Source organism: Vicia villosa, linkage group LG4, assembly GCF_029867415.1.
Source record: "Vicia villosa cultivar HV-30 ecotype Madison, WI linkage group LG4, Vvil1.0, whole genome shotgun sequence".
Lineage (NCBI taxonomy): Eukaryota > Viridiplantae > Streptophyta > Magnoliopsida > Fabales > Fabaceae > Vicia > Vicia villosa.
The window spans coordinates 188,101,655-188,124,065 of NC_081183.1; the positions used below are offsets into that span (position 1 = coordinate 188,101,655).

The following is a 22,411-nucleotide window of genomic DNA, read 5'->3' on the forward strand; positions in this document are numbered from 1 at the left end:
CGATACATTGTGATGATGAGATGATAAGGATATTTGGGGAAATTTTGGCGTACAACAGTTGCCCTTATTTAAGTGTCTTCTATCAGGAGAAAAGAAAAAAATCTTCGCCTCGACGGGATAGAAGATACTTAAATACAAAACAAACCATATTGCTGGCTTTGAGATGCCATAAAATGCTTATGATTATGAATGTAAACCAAAACCACAGGTGGACTAGGACACTATTGGGGAAGCAAAATAATGAAGGCATTCCTAGAAAAACAAATCGTCAAGGAAGGTGAATTACTGGGAAAAGAAATCCAATACTAAAGGAGGAAAACCAACTCCACTAGGGAAAGAAACTCGATTTTAGAGGAAGAAAACCAGCTCCACTGTGGAAAGATAAATCAACTCTAAATGAGGGAAAATTCCATGATAACATTATAGCAAATAGCGTTTAACTACTCGCTCACAGAGGAAGTAGAAAAAAGGAGATCAATATTGATTCAACTGGGATAGTAAACCAACACCCATCGAAAGATGGTAGAAAAGACATGGAATAACAGTAAGCATCAACTCAATGTAACAATATGCATCATAATAATAAGTTTTCCAAATTTCCGGCGTTTCACCTAGAACGGGTCCAAACTTCTTCTTTAACCAAGATATTACATATGAAAAGGGTGATAATATACCCATTCAACGATCCAACATCACCATTCGGAGCATTCAACAACAAATTATCAATATCTGTCGGAATCATATGGCCAATCAACAACGAGATATGCCACGTCAGAGTACCAACAATTATTCCATAACGAGCTATCTCCCATAACATAGAGACTACCACGAATTGGAGCATTCAACAACGAAATATCTCTCATAACAAAGAGACTACCATTCATTGGAGTAAAAAATCTCAACAACGAACTATCTTTCATAATGAAGAGACTACCATCCAGCGAAGTAACAAATTTCAACAGTGAACTATCTCTCACAATGAAAAGACTACTGTAAGTTCCAAATTGTATGTGTTGGCTAAATTTTAATAAAACAAATAATAAGTAGCAGCAATGTTTGTACAGTAGGATTTCAAACTTATAATCCTACATAGAATGCCTTAACATGCTATGTTGAAAAGTTTCAACATCTAGAAAAACATGTCACATGAGATGTCGAGACATCAGACATCAGGACACCACGCTACTAAACTCTTAAAGTTCATTACAGTTCTATTTTAATTAATGCAGAATTATATGGGAATATTATGCATCATATGTGGTGTGACTTTGAAGGCATTATGAAGGTCCAAGAGCTCAGGAGAAAAATTAGAGGGACCTTGTTTGTAGCAGAAGAGATATGCAGTTTGTTACCTGAAGAAGTTTGTTACTACAAAAGTTTGTTACAACCTCAAGCTGTTATTTTGATGGCCCAAATCTAGTTGGGATAATAGGTCTAAATAAGCAGTTGTAACCTAGTTTTAGCAAGCTAGTCGGTTTTAGAAACATGTAGTCATTAGGGTTAGCCATGTAAAGTGAACCACCCGGATTGTGGGATGGTCACTGATTTGTACCTCAAAGCCTGAAGGCAAGAGGATTGTTTTACTCACTCAGAAGCTGTGAAGCAATGAGTGTAGTTAGTTTGGTCACGAGTGTGACTACCTTTTAGTTGTACTTGAAGAGAGGTTTCTTCAAGCTGATTGTTAATTTTAGTAGGAGCCAAGTCGTTGATGTAGTTGGTGGGATGTAACTACTAGACATCACTGAGGTGATTGGAAGTAAGCAAAGGTTTTTATATCTAAGGGAGGATCTTAGGTAGAAGGGTCATTGGGTAGTTCGATTAAGTGAGGAGGAGTAAACAGTGATGGTTTAACTCTGAATTAATGCTACTGATAGTGAACTTCATTCATGGCTTGGTATGCCCCCAGATGTAGGTTGGTTAGAACAGAACTGGGTTAACAATTCCTTGTGTTCTTTATTTTATGCAATGTTTTACTTATGTCTGTCTTGTCTGTTTTGTAATGTCGGATCAGATGTCATGACATCCTGAGTCTGGCCTCCACCAAAATTTCAACTACCATTCACAAGAGTACCAAAATCTCAACAACGAACTATCTCTCATAACCAAGAGACTACAATCTATTAGAGTAAACGATCTCAACCACTAACTATCTCCCATAATGAAGAGGCTACCATCCATCGGAGTAAAGAATCTCAACAACAAACTATCGATTTTTTTTTGAATAACCAAGATTTTAAAAAAAATTCAAAAATAACCATATTTTCAAAATAATTACAAAAATGACTGCTTTTTTTGAAAAACTCCACGTAGTCGCCACCTCATTTGGCGACAACTCAGCAACTCGCCACTCCAAGTGGCGACTACGTTGCTTTTCTTCTTTTTTTTAGTTTTTTTTAATTTTTTTAAATATTTTTAATAGTAGTATTTTTTATATTATTTTTTTATATTATTAATAGTAGTAATTTTATTTTATTTAATTAATATTAGTAAATTAAATTACTTTTAAAATTACATAATATAATTATTTAAATATAACTTAAAAAAATATACATATGATAAATTATTTATTCATTGCATAAACGACAATAAACTACAATCTGCATTCACCAAGATATTTTTGCCGTTTCTTTTAATAAAGAGGAGCATATGCATTGCATATCATGCATCATAACACTCATTTGCATTTTCACATCAACCTCATGTGTCTTACCCTTGCCTCTGCTTCATTCAGACTTCAAGTTGTTGCACCGATACAATACTCGAGCCAACTCCAAGAGAAGGATGGATCACCTCGAACAAGAGAACAGATATCTGCGTGAAGAAGTTGTTTCTTTGAAGGCTGACATGGCCAACTTCACCGCTTTGGTTGAGCAGTTGGTGGCTGCTCAGAATCAGCCGCTACCTCCTCCACCTCCTCCTCACTCATTTCAAGCTACTATCATTTATGAGATTCAAGACATTCCCGTTACTGCTGTTCCTGTGGTTTCTGCCGCCCAATACCGCATGCCTCAAGGATATCTGTGGGGAATGCCTAAAAACTTCGTACCTGATGGTTACACTCTGGCTGCACAAGTAGTTTATTTGGCTCAGCCTGTTGCTGTTTCTACACCTCCTGTGATGAATGCTACTCCTGTTTTCAACAGAGACCCTGAGATTCCTTTTCCTCCTCCTCCAAGTGAAAGTGTGGATTTCTATGATAGAGTGGATGGATTTCAGGAACAATTTGATAAAATGCAGAAAGAGTTGAAAGCTCTTAAGGGGAAGGAATTATTCGGTGACAATGTGAATGACCTCTGTTTGGTCCCAAATGTCAAGGTACCTGCCAAGTTCAAAATTCCAGAATTTAAGAAATACAAGGGCAATTCCTGTCCTCGTGATCATTTGCTGATGTACTTGAGGAAAATGTCCACTCACACAGATGATCAGCGCCTGCTTATTCATTTCTTCCAAGATAGTCTGACTGGCGTAGCACTCAAATGGTACATGAGTCTGAAAAGCACTGAAATTCATACTTTTAATGATTTGGGAAATGCGTTTGTAGAACACTATGATTATAACATGTACATGGCGCCCGATCGTGATCAGCTAAGGGCAATGACGCAGAAAGATAAGGAATCATTTAAAGAATATGCTCAGAGGTGGTGCGAGCTTGCGGCCCAAGTTGTACCTCCACTGAGTGAGCAAGAATTGACTAAGGTCTTTCAGAAGACTTTAGGTCCGTTTTACTATGGAAAGATGGTGGTCAGTGCGCCTAACAACTTTGTTGAGATGGTTAGTATGGGAGTCCGATTAGAGGAAGCCGTCTGAGAAGGGCGATTGACTAAAGATGAAGGGTCCAGTGGGTCCAAGAAGCCATCATTTGGATTTACTAAGAAGAAAGAAGAAGTGAATGCTTTAGGAAGGTCCAGGAATCCAAGCAAGCGCTATTCCCGTCCTCAGCAAGTTGCTGCTATAACTCTAGTTGTTGCTACTGCTCTGACAACTATTCCCTATAACAAGGTTGATCATCAAGGGCAGGCTCCAAGAAGAGAACCGTTTGATCCAATTCCTATGACTTATACTGAGTTGTATCCTGCTTTGGTCAAGAAGCATCCAGTTCAACCAAGGGCACCTCCAGCTGTCCCTAATCCGTTGCCATGGTACTACAAAGCCGATCATACATGTGTGTATCATCAAGAAGCACCAGGGCATAATCTTGAGAACTGTTTCCCTTTGAAGTCTGAAGTTCAGAAAATGGTCAAATCCGGTTTGTTATCCTTCAAGGACATGAGCCCGAATGTGCAAGGAAATCCTTTACCCAATCATGGGAATGCTGTGAATATGATTGATGGGGAAGTCAGGATTTATGATGTGAATTTAGTCAATGGGAATCTTGTGAGAATGCATGCTGCCTTGTGCAAGGTGGAATACTTTTCCCATGATCATAATGGCTGTGATGTGTGTAGCATTGATATCAGAGGTTGTGAGTTGATTAAAAATGATCTCTAGAGAGTAATGGATGAGAACCTGGTTCAGATTGTGAGACCAAGTGGTAACCCTAAAGTGAATGTAAATGTTGTATTTGGTGCACCAATGGAAATTCCGATCAGAAATGTTAATGAAACGAATGCCAATCTGGTGAACTTACATGCCGAGTTCCATTTCATTGAAGGGCAACGTGTGCACAACTATGTTAAATGCTCAGTTTGTAACTCGGATCATCGAGGTTGCGAGATTGTGAGAAGTGATATTTAGAGATTGATAGATGATGGGATCATTGAGATTATGGTCAGAAGGTTTGCTCCTAGCAGTGACAGTGTCAATATAGTCGAAGGATCATTCGATGCGTCCGATGATGAATACCTTTCTGCAGATGAAGATTTCCCTACAGATCAGTCTGTTAATGTGATTGTGCCTCATTTTGACATACCAACACCCGTGGAAGTGACGTATTATAGCAAGCCGCAGGCTACTCCTTTGGTCATCAGTTTTCCCAGACCTGTTCCGTATAGCTCCAACAGAGTTGTGCCATACAAGTACCAAGCTACAATGCTCGATGAAGGTGTTGAAATACCAATTTCGCATTGGTCTCAAGTAGATAATATTGCTGATGCTAGTCGAATGACTAGGAGTGGGCGTGTGTTTGCACCTGTGTTCGCTAAGACCGTTGATGATATTAAGAAAGTTGATGGAACTAGTGATGTTTCCAAGAAAGGAAAAGGAAAAGCTGATGATGAAGAGATGGATGTTTGCCAAAAGAATTTCTTCTCACTATGGATGTTTGCCAAAAGAATTTCTTCTCACTATGGCCAGATGCTTGCCAGTGAATTCACCTTGTCTCCTATGACCAGATGCTTGTCATTGGAACTCTCATATTGGCCAGATGCTTGCCAGAAATTTTATTATTCTCTGACCAGATGCTTGTCATTAGAACTCTTTTCTTTGGGCCGGATGCTTGCCGAAAGAATTTCTTCTCACTATGGCCGGATGCTTTCCAGTGAATTTACCTTGTCTCCTGTGACCGGATGCTTGTCATTGGAACCCTCATTTTAGCCGGATGATTGCCAATGAGCCCTTCTTGTCGTATTCCCCTGAGAGTTGGTTACCCCTTCCCCCATCGGAGTTCGTTGCTGATTTCCTGGTGTGACCTTTCTGGTTTCCCCCAGAGTCCAGTATCTTGGTGCTTCGTTCGTTTAAGACGATTCCCCAGCATGGCCTTATTATTTTACATCCCCTGCAGTGTCTTACTCCCACTGTGGACATCATTACCATTTTATTTCCCCAGCGATGTCTGGTCTCCACTGTGGAAATCGTTCATTACCACATACTGCATAATCATTGAACATTGCATCACATGGCATCTTAGGGCCAAAAATAGGGCTTATCTTATATTTAAGTATCTCCTATCCTGTCAAATCGAAGGTTCCCTTCTTATCTCCAGATAGAAGACACTTAAATAAGGGCAGCTGTTGTACCCCAATTTTTGCCCCAAAGATCCCTCATATTTTCATCATTATCAATGCATTAAGATCACAAACTAGGTCCGGTTCCCTCGGTTATCCTATCTTCAAGTTTGTCCCTCTGAGATTACCAAGCACTTTGTTTGTTGTCCTGTGTATTTGATGCATATTTGCTTTGATTATTGATTTCTAACAAAAATACAAAAAAAATATTTTGCTTCTATGTGTTTTTGCAGGTACCCAGTCAGAGCATCCATTAAAAAAGGGATTTTTGCAAATTTACCTACAGAAACCGGTTTCCTGTGCGAAAATTCTAAAAAAATTAATTCATGTGCATTTTCAATTTTGGTAGCATGTGACATCATTTTATTTTTTGTGAATATTCTTTTCATCATTAATTTTACTATATGGTTTATTTTGATTACATCATGACCATTAGATTTACTTTTCACTTTTCAAGATTAAATCACCACCACTCATGTGCATTGAAAAATTCTATAAATAGAGGTGTTCGTCCTCTCATTTCTTAAGCTTTGAGAGCCAAATAAACTCTTCCAAAATCATTTCTCAACTTTTTTTTTCTCTCCACCAACACACCCACACCAAAGCTCATTATCTCTTTTTTCATAAGATTTGTTGAATTCAACACTAGAATTCATCAAATCATGAGCTAAGCCTTCAACATTTTTGATTCTTTGTTTGATTTCTTTGGTGATTTGAAGTTCTTGTGATGTTGATTTGAAGAAATTTGAAGATCTACCTCTACAAGCTCATCAAGATCATTAAGTGGTAGGTGTTGATTTTAATTCTTGCAAAATGTGATCTACTTGCTTTTTGTGTTGTTTTGATCTATTGAGCACTTCATTTTTTGATTCCATTCATGTTAAGATCTGAAAAATATAGTGGAATTTTCGTGCTCAATGATCAAGAGAACACTAGGTGTTTGATATTATGTGTATATGAACTTTTTCCCTTTTGAAAATGTTGTTTCTGCAAAAATCGCAGCAGAAACCGGTTTCCAGAAATACAGGAACCGGTTTCTCTGCCTGATTTTACAAAAAAAAAATTGAAAAAAATTGAAGCAGAAACCAGTTCCCTGATTTTGAGAAACCGGTTTCTGCCTCGTAGAATGTGATTTTTGGCCTATTTTGGGGCTGTTTTGACTTGCTTTCTTCTTCTACTTTTTTCTACTTTCTTTTTTTGATTATCACCTTGTTTGGTGTTCCTAGAGGCTCCAATTTCTCTTTAAATTCAATTGATGAAGAAAAAGAGAGTGAATGAAGGCTTAGCTCAAGAATTTTTGAATTCTAGTGATGAATTCACAATTCTTATGAAAAAGAGAAAGAAAGAGCTTTGAGTGTGGGTGACTTGGGGAAAATGAAAGAGTGAGGAGAAATTTTGGAAGAGTTTCTTTGGCTTTTAAAGCTTAAGAAATGAATGAGGCTAGACCTCTATTTATAGAATTTTTGAATGAGAATGGATGGCTTGGATTTAATCTTGGAGAGAAAGAAAGATCCAATGGTGATTTAGAATTAAGCTTGAAAAATGAAATTTAGAGCCAAAATGAATTAATTGGTGGTTAATTTCGAAATTAAAAGAAAATAAAAAATGCAATTAGAGCCCAAGCCCACAAACTTGAAAATTGCCCAATTTTTCAGCATTTTGTGCTATGCAATCGATTGCACTTAGTTCAAAATTTGAAAAGTGCTGAAAAATTGTCAAATGTGCAAATCGATTGCACCTTATTTTTTTTGAAAATTGTGTTTTAAATCAAGTTTTGGGAAAAGGTACCAGAAAAACTTACAACCGCCTGATATTTTGACTTGATACCTACAAAACACAAATACATATAGGCAAGAGAAAATTTGTTTTATTATTTTTTATTTAATCATGGTTCGACTACGTCGAAAGCAGTGTGGGACACTCTTGAAAGAGCGTTCTGAGGAGCAGATAGAGTGAAGCAAGTTCGATTGCAAACTCTTTGAGGTGAATTAGAAAGAATGAAGATGAAGGAGACGGAGTCAGTGTCGGACTACATAACGCGTGTGCAAACGGTGGCAAACAAGTTGAGTCGAAATGGAGAAGCATTGACTAATGTTCGAATTGTCGAAAAGATTTTGAGATCTTTGACAGACAAGTTCAAAAATATAATATGAGCAATAGAAGAGTCGAAGAATCTTTCGAGAGTTACTGTCGAAGAAGTTTCAAGTTCTCTCAAAGCACCCAAACATCGCGAGTTGAAGAAGAAGGAGGAGGCATCTGATGAAGCCGATCAAACGAAGGAAGCTGTCAGAGACGAAAGAGCATTGTTCTCTCATCTAAATAAATTTTGTTGGAATTTAAATATAACTAGTAGTTTGCCCGTGCAATGCACGGGTAAGTTTGTATAATTTGCTCTTAATAATTTGTTAATCATATTTTTAATATAAAAAAGTATCAATTGTAAGAAAATAAGTAAAATATAGATTGAAAAGGGAAAAGCGTGCGAGTAAGATGAAAAGAATATTACCGAAGTTTTATTATGATATAATGTGATTTTTTTAATGAAATGAAAACAAAATATAAAAGAAAATGAAGATGAAGATATGACCTTAAAATAATCTCAACCTAACATTCAAAAGTTTAATTCTTATGTTAGCATGAAGAAATATATAGCAGAGTTGGAATAATAGTGGAACGTTAAAATAAAATTACATGATTATTGATTAATTATATATAGTACATATTAGTCCGTGATAAATAATTATATTTTTTAATAATAATGTAATCACTGAAAAAGAAAAACTAAATGGTAAAATGAATTTAAATAATAATAGAAAAAAACATTAGTTAACTTCAGAAGCTAATCCTTTGATCCGATATTGTAGTAGATGATTAAATTTTCTCAAAACATTTAACATTGATGTGTGGTTAGAATGAAATAAAAGAATGAGCTTATCCGAGAATAGTGATAACTTATAAAAAAATGAAGGAGTTTATCATAAGTTAGGGGAGATGAAAATATTACTCTAATTATTTATTTATTATTATAATGAATGGATTGAATGCCATATAACTTTTCCAAAAATAACTACAATATGAAAGACAAAGTAATATGATAGTTATTGCTATAATATATGAGTTTTGGATGATTAATAAGGTTAGTGGATTATATAAGAATTAAAAAATTAAAAAATATTATATAAAAATTAAAAAATGTTTTTATTTTATATTATTAAAATATTAAAATAAAATGTTTGTAAACTTTAAACTGTCATATCAGATAATCTATAGTTTTATTTTAAAATTATTATTTTTATAATATTTTTGCTACTTCAATTCTTAAATATATATTTTTTGTTATCTTGTTAGATGAATGTTATATATTTTTCATATATTTCTAATAATTACTCCCTCTGGTCCCATTTATAAGAAAATATTCTCTTTTTACATACATTGAATAAATAATATATGTGGACAATAAACTGTCTAGATACATTATTTATTCAATGTATCTAATAAAAGAATCTTTTCTTATAAATAGGACCGGAGGTAGGGGTGGGAATAGGCTAGGCTAGGCTTTATAAGGCCTGGGACTGGCCTACGATAAACTTACAAGGCCTGAGTCTGGCCTACGGCCTACTATAGGCTCGTTTTTTCAGCCTGGCCTGGCCTTTTTAAAAGCCTGGCCTGGCCTGAAAGCCTATTTAAGAGCCTATTTCTTATTAATGTTTTCAATTAATTCATATTGCTTAAGAAGTCTTATAGGTCGCATATATATGAACATTTAGACCGATCTGTTTAGCATTTTTCTAATACATATATGCATATATTTACCAATCTATTTAACACTTTTTCTAATATATATGCATATATAGGCCAACCTATTTGAACTAATTTTAATAATATATATATATATATATATATATATATATATATATATATATATATATATATGTATATATATATATATGTATATGTATATGTATATGTATATGTATATGTATATGTATATGTATATGATAATATAGGCCGGCCTACAAGGCTTTATAAGCTTTTTTAATAGCCTAGGCCTGGCCTATTTTATTAAATAGGCTTTTAAAAAAGCCCAAGCCTGACCTTTTTATCAAATAAGTCTGGCCTGGCCTGGCCTTAAGTAGGCTAGGCTATAGGCCCCTGTAGGCCGGCCTGGCCTATTCCCACCCCTAACCGGAGGTAGTATTAATATAGTTTCAATTTATTAAATTATATATATATATATATATATATATATATATATATATATATATATATATATATATATATATATATATATATATATATATATAATATTATATTGAGTATCATATTTATAATGAAATTATTTTTTTAAAAATAAATTTCGTACAAATGAATGTAATAATAACAATAATAATATCTTAGAAATGAGAATATATTAGGATTAAAAATATATGTATTTATATAAAAAGTCAAAAAAAAAAGAAAAGAGAAAACACCCCTATTTTACATTTCAAATTAATATATATATATATATATATATATATATATATATATATATATATATATATATATATATATATATATATATATATATATATATATATATATATATATATATATATATATATATATATATATATATATATATATATAATCTTTAAAAAGAATAAAATGAATAAATATTTAATATACATGAATTTTTTTATAATAAAGTTAAAAAATATTTTTATTTTATATTACTAAAGATTTAAAATAAAATGCTTATAAACTTTAAACTATCATATCATTTTATCTTTAATTCCATTTATAAATTATTATTTTTATAATATTTTATCTACTGCACTTCTTTAACATATAGTTTTGAGTTTGGGAAAAATATTTTTATTTTATACCATGAAAGTATTAAAATAAAATGTATATAACATTTAAATTATCATATCACTTAATATTTAGTTTATTTTTAAAAATAACTATTATTCACAATATTTTATTTACTTCAATTCTCTAACATATCTTTTTTCGATTTGAGAAATTTTTTAATAATAAATCAACATGATATGGGAAACTTTAAAATATTATTATAAAAATCAAATTTTAAAAATATAAAGAAAAATATACTATAATATTTTTAATTTTTATAAAAAAATAACGATGTTACTTTTTATTGTTATTTAAATTTAAATCTGAAATATGGAAAAGAGAGATTTTTAACTTATATTTTTAAAATGTTAAATATATATATATATATATATATATATATATATATATATATATATATATATGTATGTATATATATTGTATTTATATATATAAATATATATATATATATATATATATATATATATTTATTGTATTTATATTTTTTATTTATTATCTATCATAAATTAGTTATATACATTTTTTAATATTTGTTTTTAGATATTTGGATATTATATAATTATATCAATTTTATTAATATTTTTATATTTTTTATTTGTATTTAGTATTTAGAAAAACTAAGTAATTCATGATTATATAAAAATTATAATTTTATTATTAAACAAAATAAATAAAAGAGAATAATTAAAAAAGCATAATTTTTTAACATTGCAGTGGGATTTAATACATTAAAGAATGTTAAATGGGATATAAATTATAAAAAATTTATAACATATTTATTTGACATTTTTTTTAAACAAAACTTATTTGATATTTATATTTAAAATTAAATATATATTTATAATTTTTATTATATTATTATTATTATTAGTATTGGAGAATTAAAGACTTTTTGTATAAAAAATGAGATTTAAAATAATAAGATATAATAGTGCTGATTGAATATATTATTATTATTATTTTAAATATTATTGTTAGTTAGATATTATATAATTATTATTAATACTGGTGGTTTAATATTATTATTATATTATTATTATTATTATAAATATTATAATAATAATTATTATTTATCTTAATATAGAGTTTGTATAATTAGAGTTTGTATTTTATAATTAGAGTTTTTATTAATAATTATTAATGTAAAATTAGTTTTTAAAAAAAATAGAATTATGATTGATATTAGAGTGACATGTGTTAAAAGTTGTGAAGAGTTGTTATCACGATGACACATGGCTAGGGTTGTCATTATGACAACCTTGCATTTATATATAAGAAGATATCTATCAAATAGTTTTGTTAATCCATCTCAATTGTTTGCAGTTGTATGAACATATTTCACTTGTATACCTATAAGGGTGAAGAATGCTTGCCGTTGCAAAGACAATGAAATATTCTCATTAACAAAACTATATATTTTTGAAAGACCAAATGGATATGAATATAAGCCACTTGCGATCTTTTAAAATGAAAAGCAATTGAATTTAACTTGCTAACAATTTATGTGTTCTTTTGGGGTCTTTATTGAATGTTGGAATTGATTAATTTTTAAAATTAACGTGTTCAAATCGAGCAACATTACTTTTTAACTGAAATAATATTATTTCACATTAGATTATAGATTACATATTAGTTTAGTTTTGCAGTAAAAGGATTATTCTATAACCTATTATTCCTCAACTTCAAAATTCTCTGACTTTTCTCTCCCCCGCCATTTCCTCCCCTCTTTCTATGTCCAACGCAAAGACAACTATTCCGAATGAGAGAAGCTTTTGATCTGACAATCCTATGGGTAAACAATGCTTTTGAATTGCAGCTGTAATTATCAGAGCACAACCAGAAGGCTTTTCATTCAACATCTTTAACGAATGAACGAGACTAAAAAACCAAAAAAGGGCCAAGGCAACCATGCATTTTACAATTTAAAGTAGTGTCACCAAATCTATGGGCACTGCAGTATACTGGAACTTGTAATCAACATTAAGATGCAACAGTAACATGAATCTATAATAATATAATCACAATAGTTTGAAAAATACATATTAACAAAATCCACCATGCCAAATAGCTCAACAATCTTGATAATGCCGACACACAAAGAATGAGTGAAAGGAGTATACAGCTTGTTAATTTTACTTTTGGAACCCACCAAATTGATAATTTTGGCTGCCAAAGTTCGAAAACATGTCGTCTCCAGTTGTTGGCTGTGAAGGAGTGCCACCATACATACCAAGGCCAGATCCTGAACCCATGGCTCTACCCATGTAAAATGCAGCTGGAGGGCCTTTCTCTCTTTCATCTGCCCCATCATTCAATCCACCCACAATTCCAACATCTACAAGGGATACTTTTTTGGCTGCAAAATAATATAAGATAATTACAGAAGCTGCTAAAATAATTGATAGACTAGTACAGTGCACTTATTTCATGAGCGCATCATTTAACCATTGACTCGTGATTGTGCACATACATGGGTAGCAACAGGGAAGTGGACAAACACACGAAGTAGTTTTTAAGCTGGTCCATCAACCAAACTTACGTACATAATCTTGTGCAAGAGACTTGTGCATCATTTTTCAAGATAACACATACTACAATGTGATGCATTAATCACCTTTGAGACACTAGATTGAATCCCACAAGACTAGACCCTAAAAAGTAAATTATGCTTTGGATGTTCGTAGAATTTTAGATTGGTTCTAACTTCTAACTCAACCTTACAAATTTGATTTGTAAAGTAAAGATTGTCCACATTTATAAAATATGCTCATGTCATCTCTCATCCAATTTAGGGATCTTAACACACTCATCACGCACATGACTAGACATCTAGGGTGTGATTCAAGTGCCGCTATAGCAGAAAGCCAGAAATTTGATGGCAGGCAGTGTAATAGATTTTGGATAGACTATAATAGCATATTAAAATTTGGGTTATTACTAACTCAACCTTACAAAACCGACTTGTAAGTTGAAGGTACTCAAACATTATTAACAACATTATTAACACTACACAGATGATATCTCTAAGTAATGTAAGATTATATCTACCCTTCACACCCAACACAATGAAAGGTGTCGGAGAATGCAAAGAAGGCAGCCCAAATGCCACAATTACATGGCTAGGGGCGGACCACAAAAAAAGCGGAATTTCCAACTGATGTAATCATGGATGAAAAGGACCGTGCAATTACAGATTATTTGAAACATGCAGGTACATGATTTTGTGTTTGTGAGCGAAGACAGCAGGAACATGATTTTTTGTGTTTGTGAGTGAAGACATGCAGGTACATGATTTCTTGTGTTTGTGAGTGAAGGTATGCAGGTACAGAGTATATAGCAGTAACTTAACACAGAATATATTATGCTTTGAAAAAGCTGTTAAAGTAGTCAACATAAAAACTTACGAGCAGATATATTGAGATCAATCAACCCACGGCTTAGGGAATCAGCCCAAATGCCAGATTTCACCTGAAAAGCATCTTTTTTAGGTGAAACGACCGCTAAAGATTTAGCACTTGTACTACCATCGGTAATAGCATTAGGTGAGGGCTGTGAAGATACAGTATCAGATTGAGAAGTAAAATCGCCAAAAAGATCAGATCCATCAAAATTATTTAGTGGAACAGAAGCGAAGGGATCAAAAGTGCTGTTATTCACAGGAACAGAGTTTTCCGACTTGCTGTCAGGCTGCACAGCCGGTGCAGGAATGGAAAACAAGTCAACTGTTGGTGTAGCTGAAGAAATGGCTGGTTGTGAAGAAAAGAGATCCACTTCTTCCTGTCCATGCAATCAATAAGATACACATAAATGGAATTTAAGCACTGAATGAAAATGTGAAGAAAAGAAGTTAAGCAGGTAAATCAACAATTCTTTCAAAAAATACCGACCAAAATTTTTCCCCACTAGGTGGTGGGTTTGACCACATGAATCCAACAACAGCATACTATCTTGCCATGAATTAATTCCAATGATAGATCATTTAATTCTAAATCTCTCTTAATGGTTTGGGCTATAGTTTTCCATTTATCTTTAATTATTTAACTATCCACCCACCACCCTCTATTTAGTCACTCTCTCTTGTAGTTCTAGGAGTCTCCTAAACAAACGTCCAAACTCGTTATTCTCTAATATGAATAAATTATGATCAGTTTAATAAGCTGAATAGTTTTTATCACAGCAATTAATACACACGTGTGAAAATTTATGCAACACCAAATATCTGCCAATGGTGTACCATGTTCCACCTCATGGTTCTTCCTTCCATACAATTCCAGCATGCTAACTTTTACAGTTGACGGATTTCAGTCTCAACTTTAGTTCAGTTATAGTTCATCATAAATAATAGACCAGAGATATTTACATCAATGGAGTAGAATGCAGTCTAACAATCCTATTCAATATCGGCAACATTCCCGCTATTGGAGCCCCAATGAATGTGGAATCTAGAAGTTTTGAGATAGGACCTACTTAATGGGGGAGATTCATGCCGTTAAACATGTGAATACATGGTAGATGACATGAGGAAAAAAATGCAACACAAATTATAGGTGACGAAGTCTAACCTGTGGTTGAGAACTAGCTCCTCTGTCCATTTGTGGTGGTGCTGATACAAATGCCGCATCTGCAAAGAGATCAACCTCTGACACATCATTAGTTGCTGGTTTTTCCACAGAAACAGATGTTGGAGCATCCATGAGGTCACCAATCAAATCTTGTCCAAAGAGATCAACCTGGTTTGAGCTCCCAGCTGTAGTCTCTGTTGAAAAAAAAAATACAAATTCAAAGATAAAAACTAGTCAATTACTAAATTTGATATTAAGTTGGGAAAGTTTGTGTATGAAAGTTGCAGGTGCACCAAACATAAAACAGTAAAATGAGCATCCTGGTAATTTAAACTCAGCTTAAAAAGAATAACTTAATGCTTCTCTTCAATGAATTGAATCAACAACTACAAAGTTGAAGACTGTGTTCAGATTACTTACTAGTAGACGTTCCTCTTGGATCAAAATCATCAAAGTCATCCTCAGTATCATTTGCAGTTACACTTGTACTTTGGGAAGGAACTGAACTTGCATTTGCAGATGACTTTGAAGCTCTTGATGATATCTTCTCCTTACTTTTACTGCAAGGAAGACATTCCGAAATAAGAATACGGGTAACAGAATAGAATGATTGCAGTATGAAGAGGCAGAAAAATGTGTCTATCCATGCATAAGACAAAAGCAATAGAAAGTAAAAGGATGGGTTGAGATAAGTATCTCAATTCTCAACCATTAGCCATATTCTTACATAATGTTTTCAAAAGTCAAAAAAGCTTGTTGAGATATCTATCCTGTGAGCATGTAATATGTATTGGGTTGCCTGCCTTTGACTAGGTACAAATTTATTTCAGCTTTTATATAACTTTAATCAGTTAGAAATCTTTGTTATGGGCACTTCCCAACATTTTAATTGTAATAGATCAATAAGATACATTCTCTTCTCAAGAAAATTGAATCATAAAACCTATAAGAAAATAAAACAGAGCAAATTACAATTAGTGCCCTGCTAACTAATATTATTCAAGGAAATGTTTTCCAGAAGATAATTCATTTTTAAATAACAAGTTTCCATTATGAAGAACAAACACTAGTGTCGAAGTTCAAGCCTTTTTTTCCCCCAACAGTGTCTAAGGTAAAGAAAGATATAAGTAGTTACTACTACTACTACTACTAGGTACTCCAGATTCAAACTTTCCAAGGATTATTTATCGCAATACAATCTAACTACAGTTTGGAACTACTGAACAAGCATAAAATACATTTACCATTATTTGCAGACTATATTAGCAGTTAGACACACCCTACCTGACAGACCGTGCAGAACCCTTCTTGAAGGAGTTTTCTTGATCGTTACTTGAGACACCATGGCGTGATTTTCCTGAGTAATCGTTGTCTACTTTATCTTCATCATAGCGCCCCTTGTCTCCGTAGCTATCACTATACCTATCATTGTCTCTTGAACCGAAACCTCCATATTTACTACTGCTCTGGGAACTCCCACTACTAAACGAGGTTGTCCCAGATTTGTATGTGATTCCACTAGATGAAACTCCAACATACCTAAATTAAGCACCCCAAAATAAAAACAAGAAAATAGTTTGCTGAGAACATAATAGTAGCTTAGTTTAACAAATCATTATCGGATTGAAATATTGACAAATTGGACATACTTGTCACGGTTTGCAGCAGCTTTATTTCTGATTTGACTTATTTTTTCTCTATCATTCAAAAGGGACACAATGTTTTCTGACTTCTTCCTCACATTGAGTCCCACATCCTTCCCACTGGGCTCAACATATTCAAAACTAGAAAGTGCCTTTACCAATCAAAATAAATTATGTTTATGTAAGAAAATGCTCTTATGATTTACTAATCAGCACTGTTAAGAACTGCAAGACAAACAAGCTAAATACAGGAGAATGGCACTTACAGAGATCTGAAAAGTATGCTCTATAATGTCATCAACTGCACGTTCAGATCCATGTGATACCAAATACTCTATAACAGCTAATGCCTGGCATCAAATAGAAAGGAAAGTGAGTTGTTGTATCAACTTCGGAAATGCAACAAACAAAAAAAAAACCTCGCCTTTGTACCTTAAAATTTTAAGCAATAGTAACATGATTATAAATATATTTAGATATTGTTACCTTGTATACATATCGCCAATCCTTTCCAGTTTCACTCAATCTTGTCCAAAGGACATTCATAACCAGCTGACATTCAGTACTGGAAGGTACAGAAGAAGCAATCAACTAACTTACATCAGAAACTTTCTCTATGAAAACCAAAAGAAATTCAAAAGTTAAAAAGCAATATAACACCAAAAGCAGTAGGTAGCTATTTACAATTTTTTGGTAGCCGTTGCAATCTCTGCCAGAGCAGTACCATGAGGACCCCAAGGTTCATCATCAGTTGCATCCAACACCTAAATTATAAAAAGTGACGGGAAAAACCAACAAAGCAACATCAATGGATTGTATGTTGTGAGTCACTAGCATGGTAATGAATCCACATTCTTATTTTTCATTCATATATATAATTAGTGATACAAAATCTTCAAAACATTTTGAAATTCTGAATAAATAGAAGAAGAGCCTAGGCACAATGGTTGGAGTTGCTTACAAGTAAAACAAAATAAAACCAAAAACATTATTAACATGTGCAATTCTCTTTTTAAGCAGTACTGATAAAACAACAACAACCAAGTCTTATCTCACTAAGTGAGGTCGGCTACATGGATCAACTTTCGTCATAATGTTCTATCCAGGACCATGCTTCTATCCAAATCGTTAATCTCAAGATCTTTTTTAATAACGTCTCTTATAGTTTTTCTAGGTCTCTCTCTACCTCTAGCTGTTTGACTCATCTCCTTCTGATCTATTCTCCTTACCAGATAGATTCCTAAAGTTTGTGATTGTATTGTATGAATCAAAACTGGCATCAACAAGTTATTCAAAAAAAAAAAATACTGATAATATGCTGCCACCGTCAATTCTCAGACACATTTGGTTCAAATCGATTTCTGATAAATGCAAAAATCCTTATAGAGAAAAATATACAAATTAATTAATAGATACAACAGAAGTTCAAATCAATATATCAGAATTTCTAAAACGCAAACAATAATAGCAGGATTTTCAATGAAATATATGCAAACAATATCAACGGTTAGAATCTTCACCTTCTGTTCGATTTCGGGAACCTTAAGCACTTTCAGATTCACTTCTCTTTTTCTGTTTCAACGAAGCAATAAAATCAAATCAAATAATCACAAAGAACAATACGAAGATTGAAATATAATTCGAATTTGATCATTTGAAAAACGAAAATGATAGTGAAAATTGAAATGCGAAAGGATTAACATACATTTCTCGAACGGTTTGATCGAAGACTTTCATGAAATCCATGGCGGATCTGCGAAACGAGAGGTTTTAGATCTGATCTGAAGGAAAAGGATATGAAGATGCGTAGCGTTAATTGAAGCAAAAATCGATGGATTCTATTGCGAAGTAGCAACGATTTGAGATCTCTATTTTCCTTTCTCTTTTTCTGGTTTGGTTACAATATTATTACTCCTACATCCATTTTTTTTAATTAAAAAAAATGAGATTATTTAAAATATGCATTTTAATATATATAAAATAATTTTACACCGATATTCTACCCAACCATACCGATATATGTTTCAGGTAGAACGAAATGATCACCGGCCGACCAAGGAGCCACAATTCGCCTAGAGAGTTCGCGGTATAATGGAGCTATCATATGAAAAAGTACATGTGATCGATATTTAAGATCTATCTAACGGTTCTCCGTATCACGGTATAAAAGAGCTACCATATGGAAGAGTGCATGTGATTAAGGGTGGAAATAAGTTAGGCTAGGCTTTATAAGGCTTGGGCCTAACCTATGATAAACTTGAAAGGTCTGGGCCTGTCCTATGGCCTATAATAGTTTTTTTTTTGTCTGACCTGACTTTTTAAAAGTCTGACCTGACCTGAAAGCTTATTTAAAAGTCTATTTTTCATTATGGTTTTCAATTAATCCATATTATTTAAAAAATCTTATAAGTCGTCCTATATATACATATATAGGTCGGTCTATTTAGCCTTTGTTCTAATATATATATGCATATATAGGCTTCCCTATTAAGCCTTTTTTCTAATATACATGTAAATATAAGCCGATATATTTAGCCTATTTATAATATACATGAAAATATAGGTTAGCCTATAAGGCTTCATAGGCTTTTTTTAATAGCTTAAGCCTGACCTAATTATTAAATATGCTTTTAAAAAAGCTTAAGTCTGACCTTTTTGTTAAATAAGTCTGGCTTGACCTGACCTTATATAGGCTAGGCCATAGGCCCCTGTAGGTCGGCATGGCCTATTTCCACCCCTACATGTGATCCATATTTAAAATATATCTAACGGCTCCCCGTATCACATGCCAAATAAATAATGAGTTGTTATAACTGATCCACTATATAAAGAATACGCGTGAAGAATCCATGTACACAATTTCAATTTTAAATTTCATTTCCACTTCTTCTCCACATACTGACTTGGACTTTGGAGTGCTAACCTTGCAGGTCAACTCCTCCTCCTCCGCATTGGAAGCTCAAATCCACCAATAACCTCTACAACCACTTGTTCTTCAACCAATTCTGCTTCCACTACGGAACAATAACGTCGTATGTGGGAATCGACTTCTGATTCCCTCGTTTTCCACAAATTGCACATTCTCTCTTCAATCTATCAATTTAATACCCTTTTAGTTTATCAGATTAGGGGTCTCGAAATCGAACACTAGATCCACCATGTTCGAACTAATCAAATAGTGTATCAACCTTGATTCCCTGAATTTCCAGATTATTGACTTCTAAACTTTTTAGTAATTGCGAGATCTAAAGCTACTTGTTCCGCCGCCTTACACAAAATAGGTGTCGCTCAAGTGTCTATGAATCAACCGCCTCTGCACCCTTCTCAAGGTATCGCATATCAAGTAATGGTAGATACTCCGTTGCATCCAAATATACTCATACCTCCTCAGATTGCAGGATCTACTTCAGTGTCTCCGATTAGACCTCTGATACCACTGCTAGCTTCACAACCTAAAACGCTACCAAGTTTCCAACTGTTGCAAGCAAATATCAGAATATAAGGCACCGATGAATAGCTAAACAACATGTATAACATTGTTTGGCAACATAATTCATAGGTGATAAAAGATAGGCTGCTTCGTCTTGAAGAAAGCATACACAACGCGCCTTCAAGGGGAAACACCGTGCATAAGGCCCTGTGAAAGAGAAGTCAAGCCACAATCCTTGAGCCGACTATGTCGAGAAGAGAAAAAGATTCAAAATCACATAATCACAAGAATAGTATGAAGCACCATACTCCTTCTTTGAGCCCCAAGGGAAACTAGGGCAACCATGCTCCTCTGCAGGATCAAATAGAGAAACCACCGATGAAGAATCCACAAAAACATCTTATATGCATCCATATTTTAGACACTATAATACCGAAGTTATTGGAGAAGCCTCCTAAGTTAGGCTAATACAACAGGAAAGGATATCTCGAAGAACATGTGCAACTTGTCAACGATCGATTGAACTACTTCCACGCCGACGAAGCTTCCAAGTGTAAGCTATTTGGGCTAACTTTGATTGGATCGACCAGACTGTGGTTCAACACTCTACCAAAGGGGAACATCGAGTCATGGACTAAATTTTGCATAAGCTTTTTTGCGCATTTTAACGCTCTATATTCAGGATGTGTCCAAAATATATCACCCACAACATCCAAGTCCTCCTTATTTTGGTTCCAACACATATACTTTTCTTTATGAATTAAGCTCAACAAATGTTGCATTTTTTGTCAATGGACCTCTAATAGTAGAGGATTATGTTTATCTTTTCTTATACAATTGCCCAAAATTTGTCAAATTATTATATCTTTCAACGTACCCATTATGAACCTCGACGCCGTGTTGTATTTTGTCATGTCACCCACAAATTGTCTTTCTTTAGGTTTTAGATGGCCAAGTATGTCATGACCGTCTAAATCGTCAGATAGACGGTGGCTGTGAATATCATATTTAAACTTTATGTTCCAATCACAACCAGATGACACATACCTCAACCGAAAAGAGCACATAACTCTTCTACTACAAATAATTTACAACTTTCCTTTGTTCTTGTAATTTCTGCCCCTCACAACTAAGAATACATTTGTCCTTTCCGTCTCTTACCAAATTTGTTAAATCAGAATGAATGATAACCATAATAATACTGGATTGTCTTCTAGTATATTGTGTCCTTGATAACATTTATGCTCGGGAGAAAAATATCAGTTAATTATAAAATAAGTAAATTACTCATAATTCAATAAGTTGATTAACAAATTCTAAAGTAAAAATAAAAGTTATAAGTAAAATCTATCAAATTAATGATGAAGAACTATTGGAAGTAAAATTTACCATCGTTCATCAAAGATACAAGAACACCATAATTTTGTTTGGGTTTAAAAAAAATCCAGTGTACTATATTATATCAGATTTTTCTAATTATTTTGTATAGATGAATATCAAATTTTTATATTGGCAAGAAATTTCTAGTAGATTCCCAACCTTTTGCCTTTTGAAATTTTCATGGTTCTATTAAATTTTTATTTTAACTATTAGATATTTAATTTTCACATAACTTTTTAAAAGTTTTTTTTTTCAAAAAGTGTAAAAATTTGTATATATGTTGTCAGGTTGAATCATCCCACCTAGGTATCAATTTTTTTAAACCAATATGATAAGTTTTAATTGATTATATAACACACAAATAGAATTAATAATTGCTTAGATTATTATTTATGTAAATTAAATATTAGCATATATTTAGAATGTGTATCACTTGATTGATTAATTTAATAATAATTTTATTATATATAAACTTTTAAGTTTTTTAAACTTTTCACACATATTAAGAAAAATAATAATTTTTACATGAAAAATAATAATTGTATTCTCTTAATGATATGTAGAAAATAAATTTACATAATTGAAAGGAGAGAGAATAAT

The 22,411-nt window shown here is 33.0% G+C and overlaps 2 protein-coding genes across 2 annotated transcripts; one reads left to right on the forward strand and one right to left on the reverse strand.

Moving 5' to 3' along the window:
- Nucleotides 1-2,781: 2,781 nt before the first annotated feature.
- On the forward strand, nt 2,782-4,488 carry LOC131598545 (uncharacterized). Its single transcript, XM_058871133.1, has 3 exons — nt 2,782-3,454; nt 3,542-3,771; nt 3,853-4,488. The coding sequence occupies exons 1-3, from the start codon at nt 2,782-2,784 to the stop codon at nt 4,486-4,488; spliced, it is 1,539 nt and encodes a 512-aa protein (XP_058727116.1).
- Nucleotides 4,489-12,675: 8,187 nt separating this feature from the next.
- LOC131596430 (clathrin interactor EPSIN 1-like) lies at nt 12,676-18,910 on the reverse strand. Its single transcript, XM_058869077.1, has 11 exons — nt 18,707-18,910; nt 18,522-18,573; nt 17,686-17,765; nt 17,488-17,566; nt 17,268-17,351; nt 17,008-17,153; nt 16,643-16,897; nt 15,779-15,918; nt 15,359-15,552; nt 14,201-14,573; nt 12,676-13,152 (listed from the first exon to the last, which is right to left on the reverse strand). Exons 1-11 carry the CDS (start codon nt 18,745-18,747, stop codon nt 12,929-12,931), a joined length of 1,668 nt encoding a protein of 555 aa, XP_058725060.1. The 5' UTR covers nt 18,748-18,910; the 3' UTR covers nt 12,676-12,928.
- Nucleotides 18,911-22,411: the final 3,501 nt, after the last annotated feature.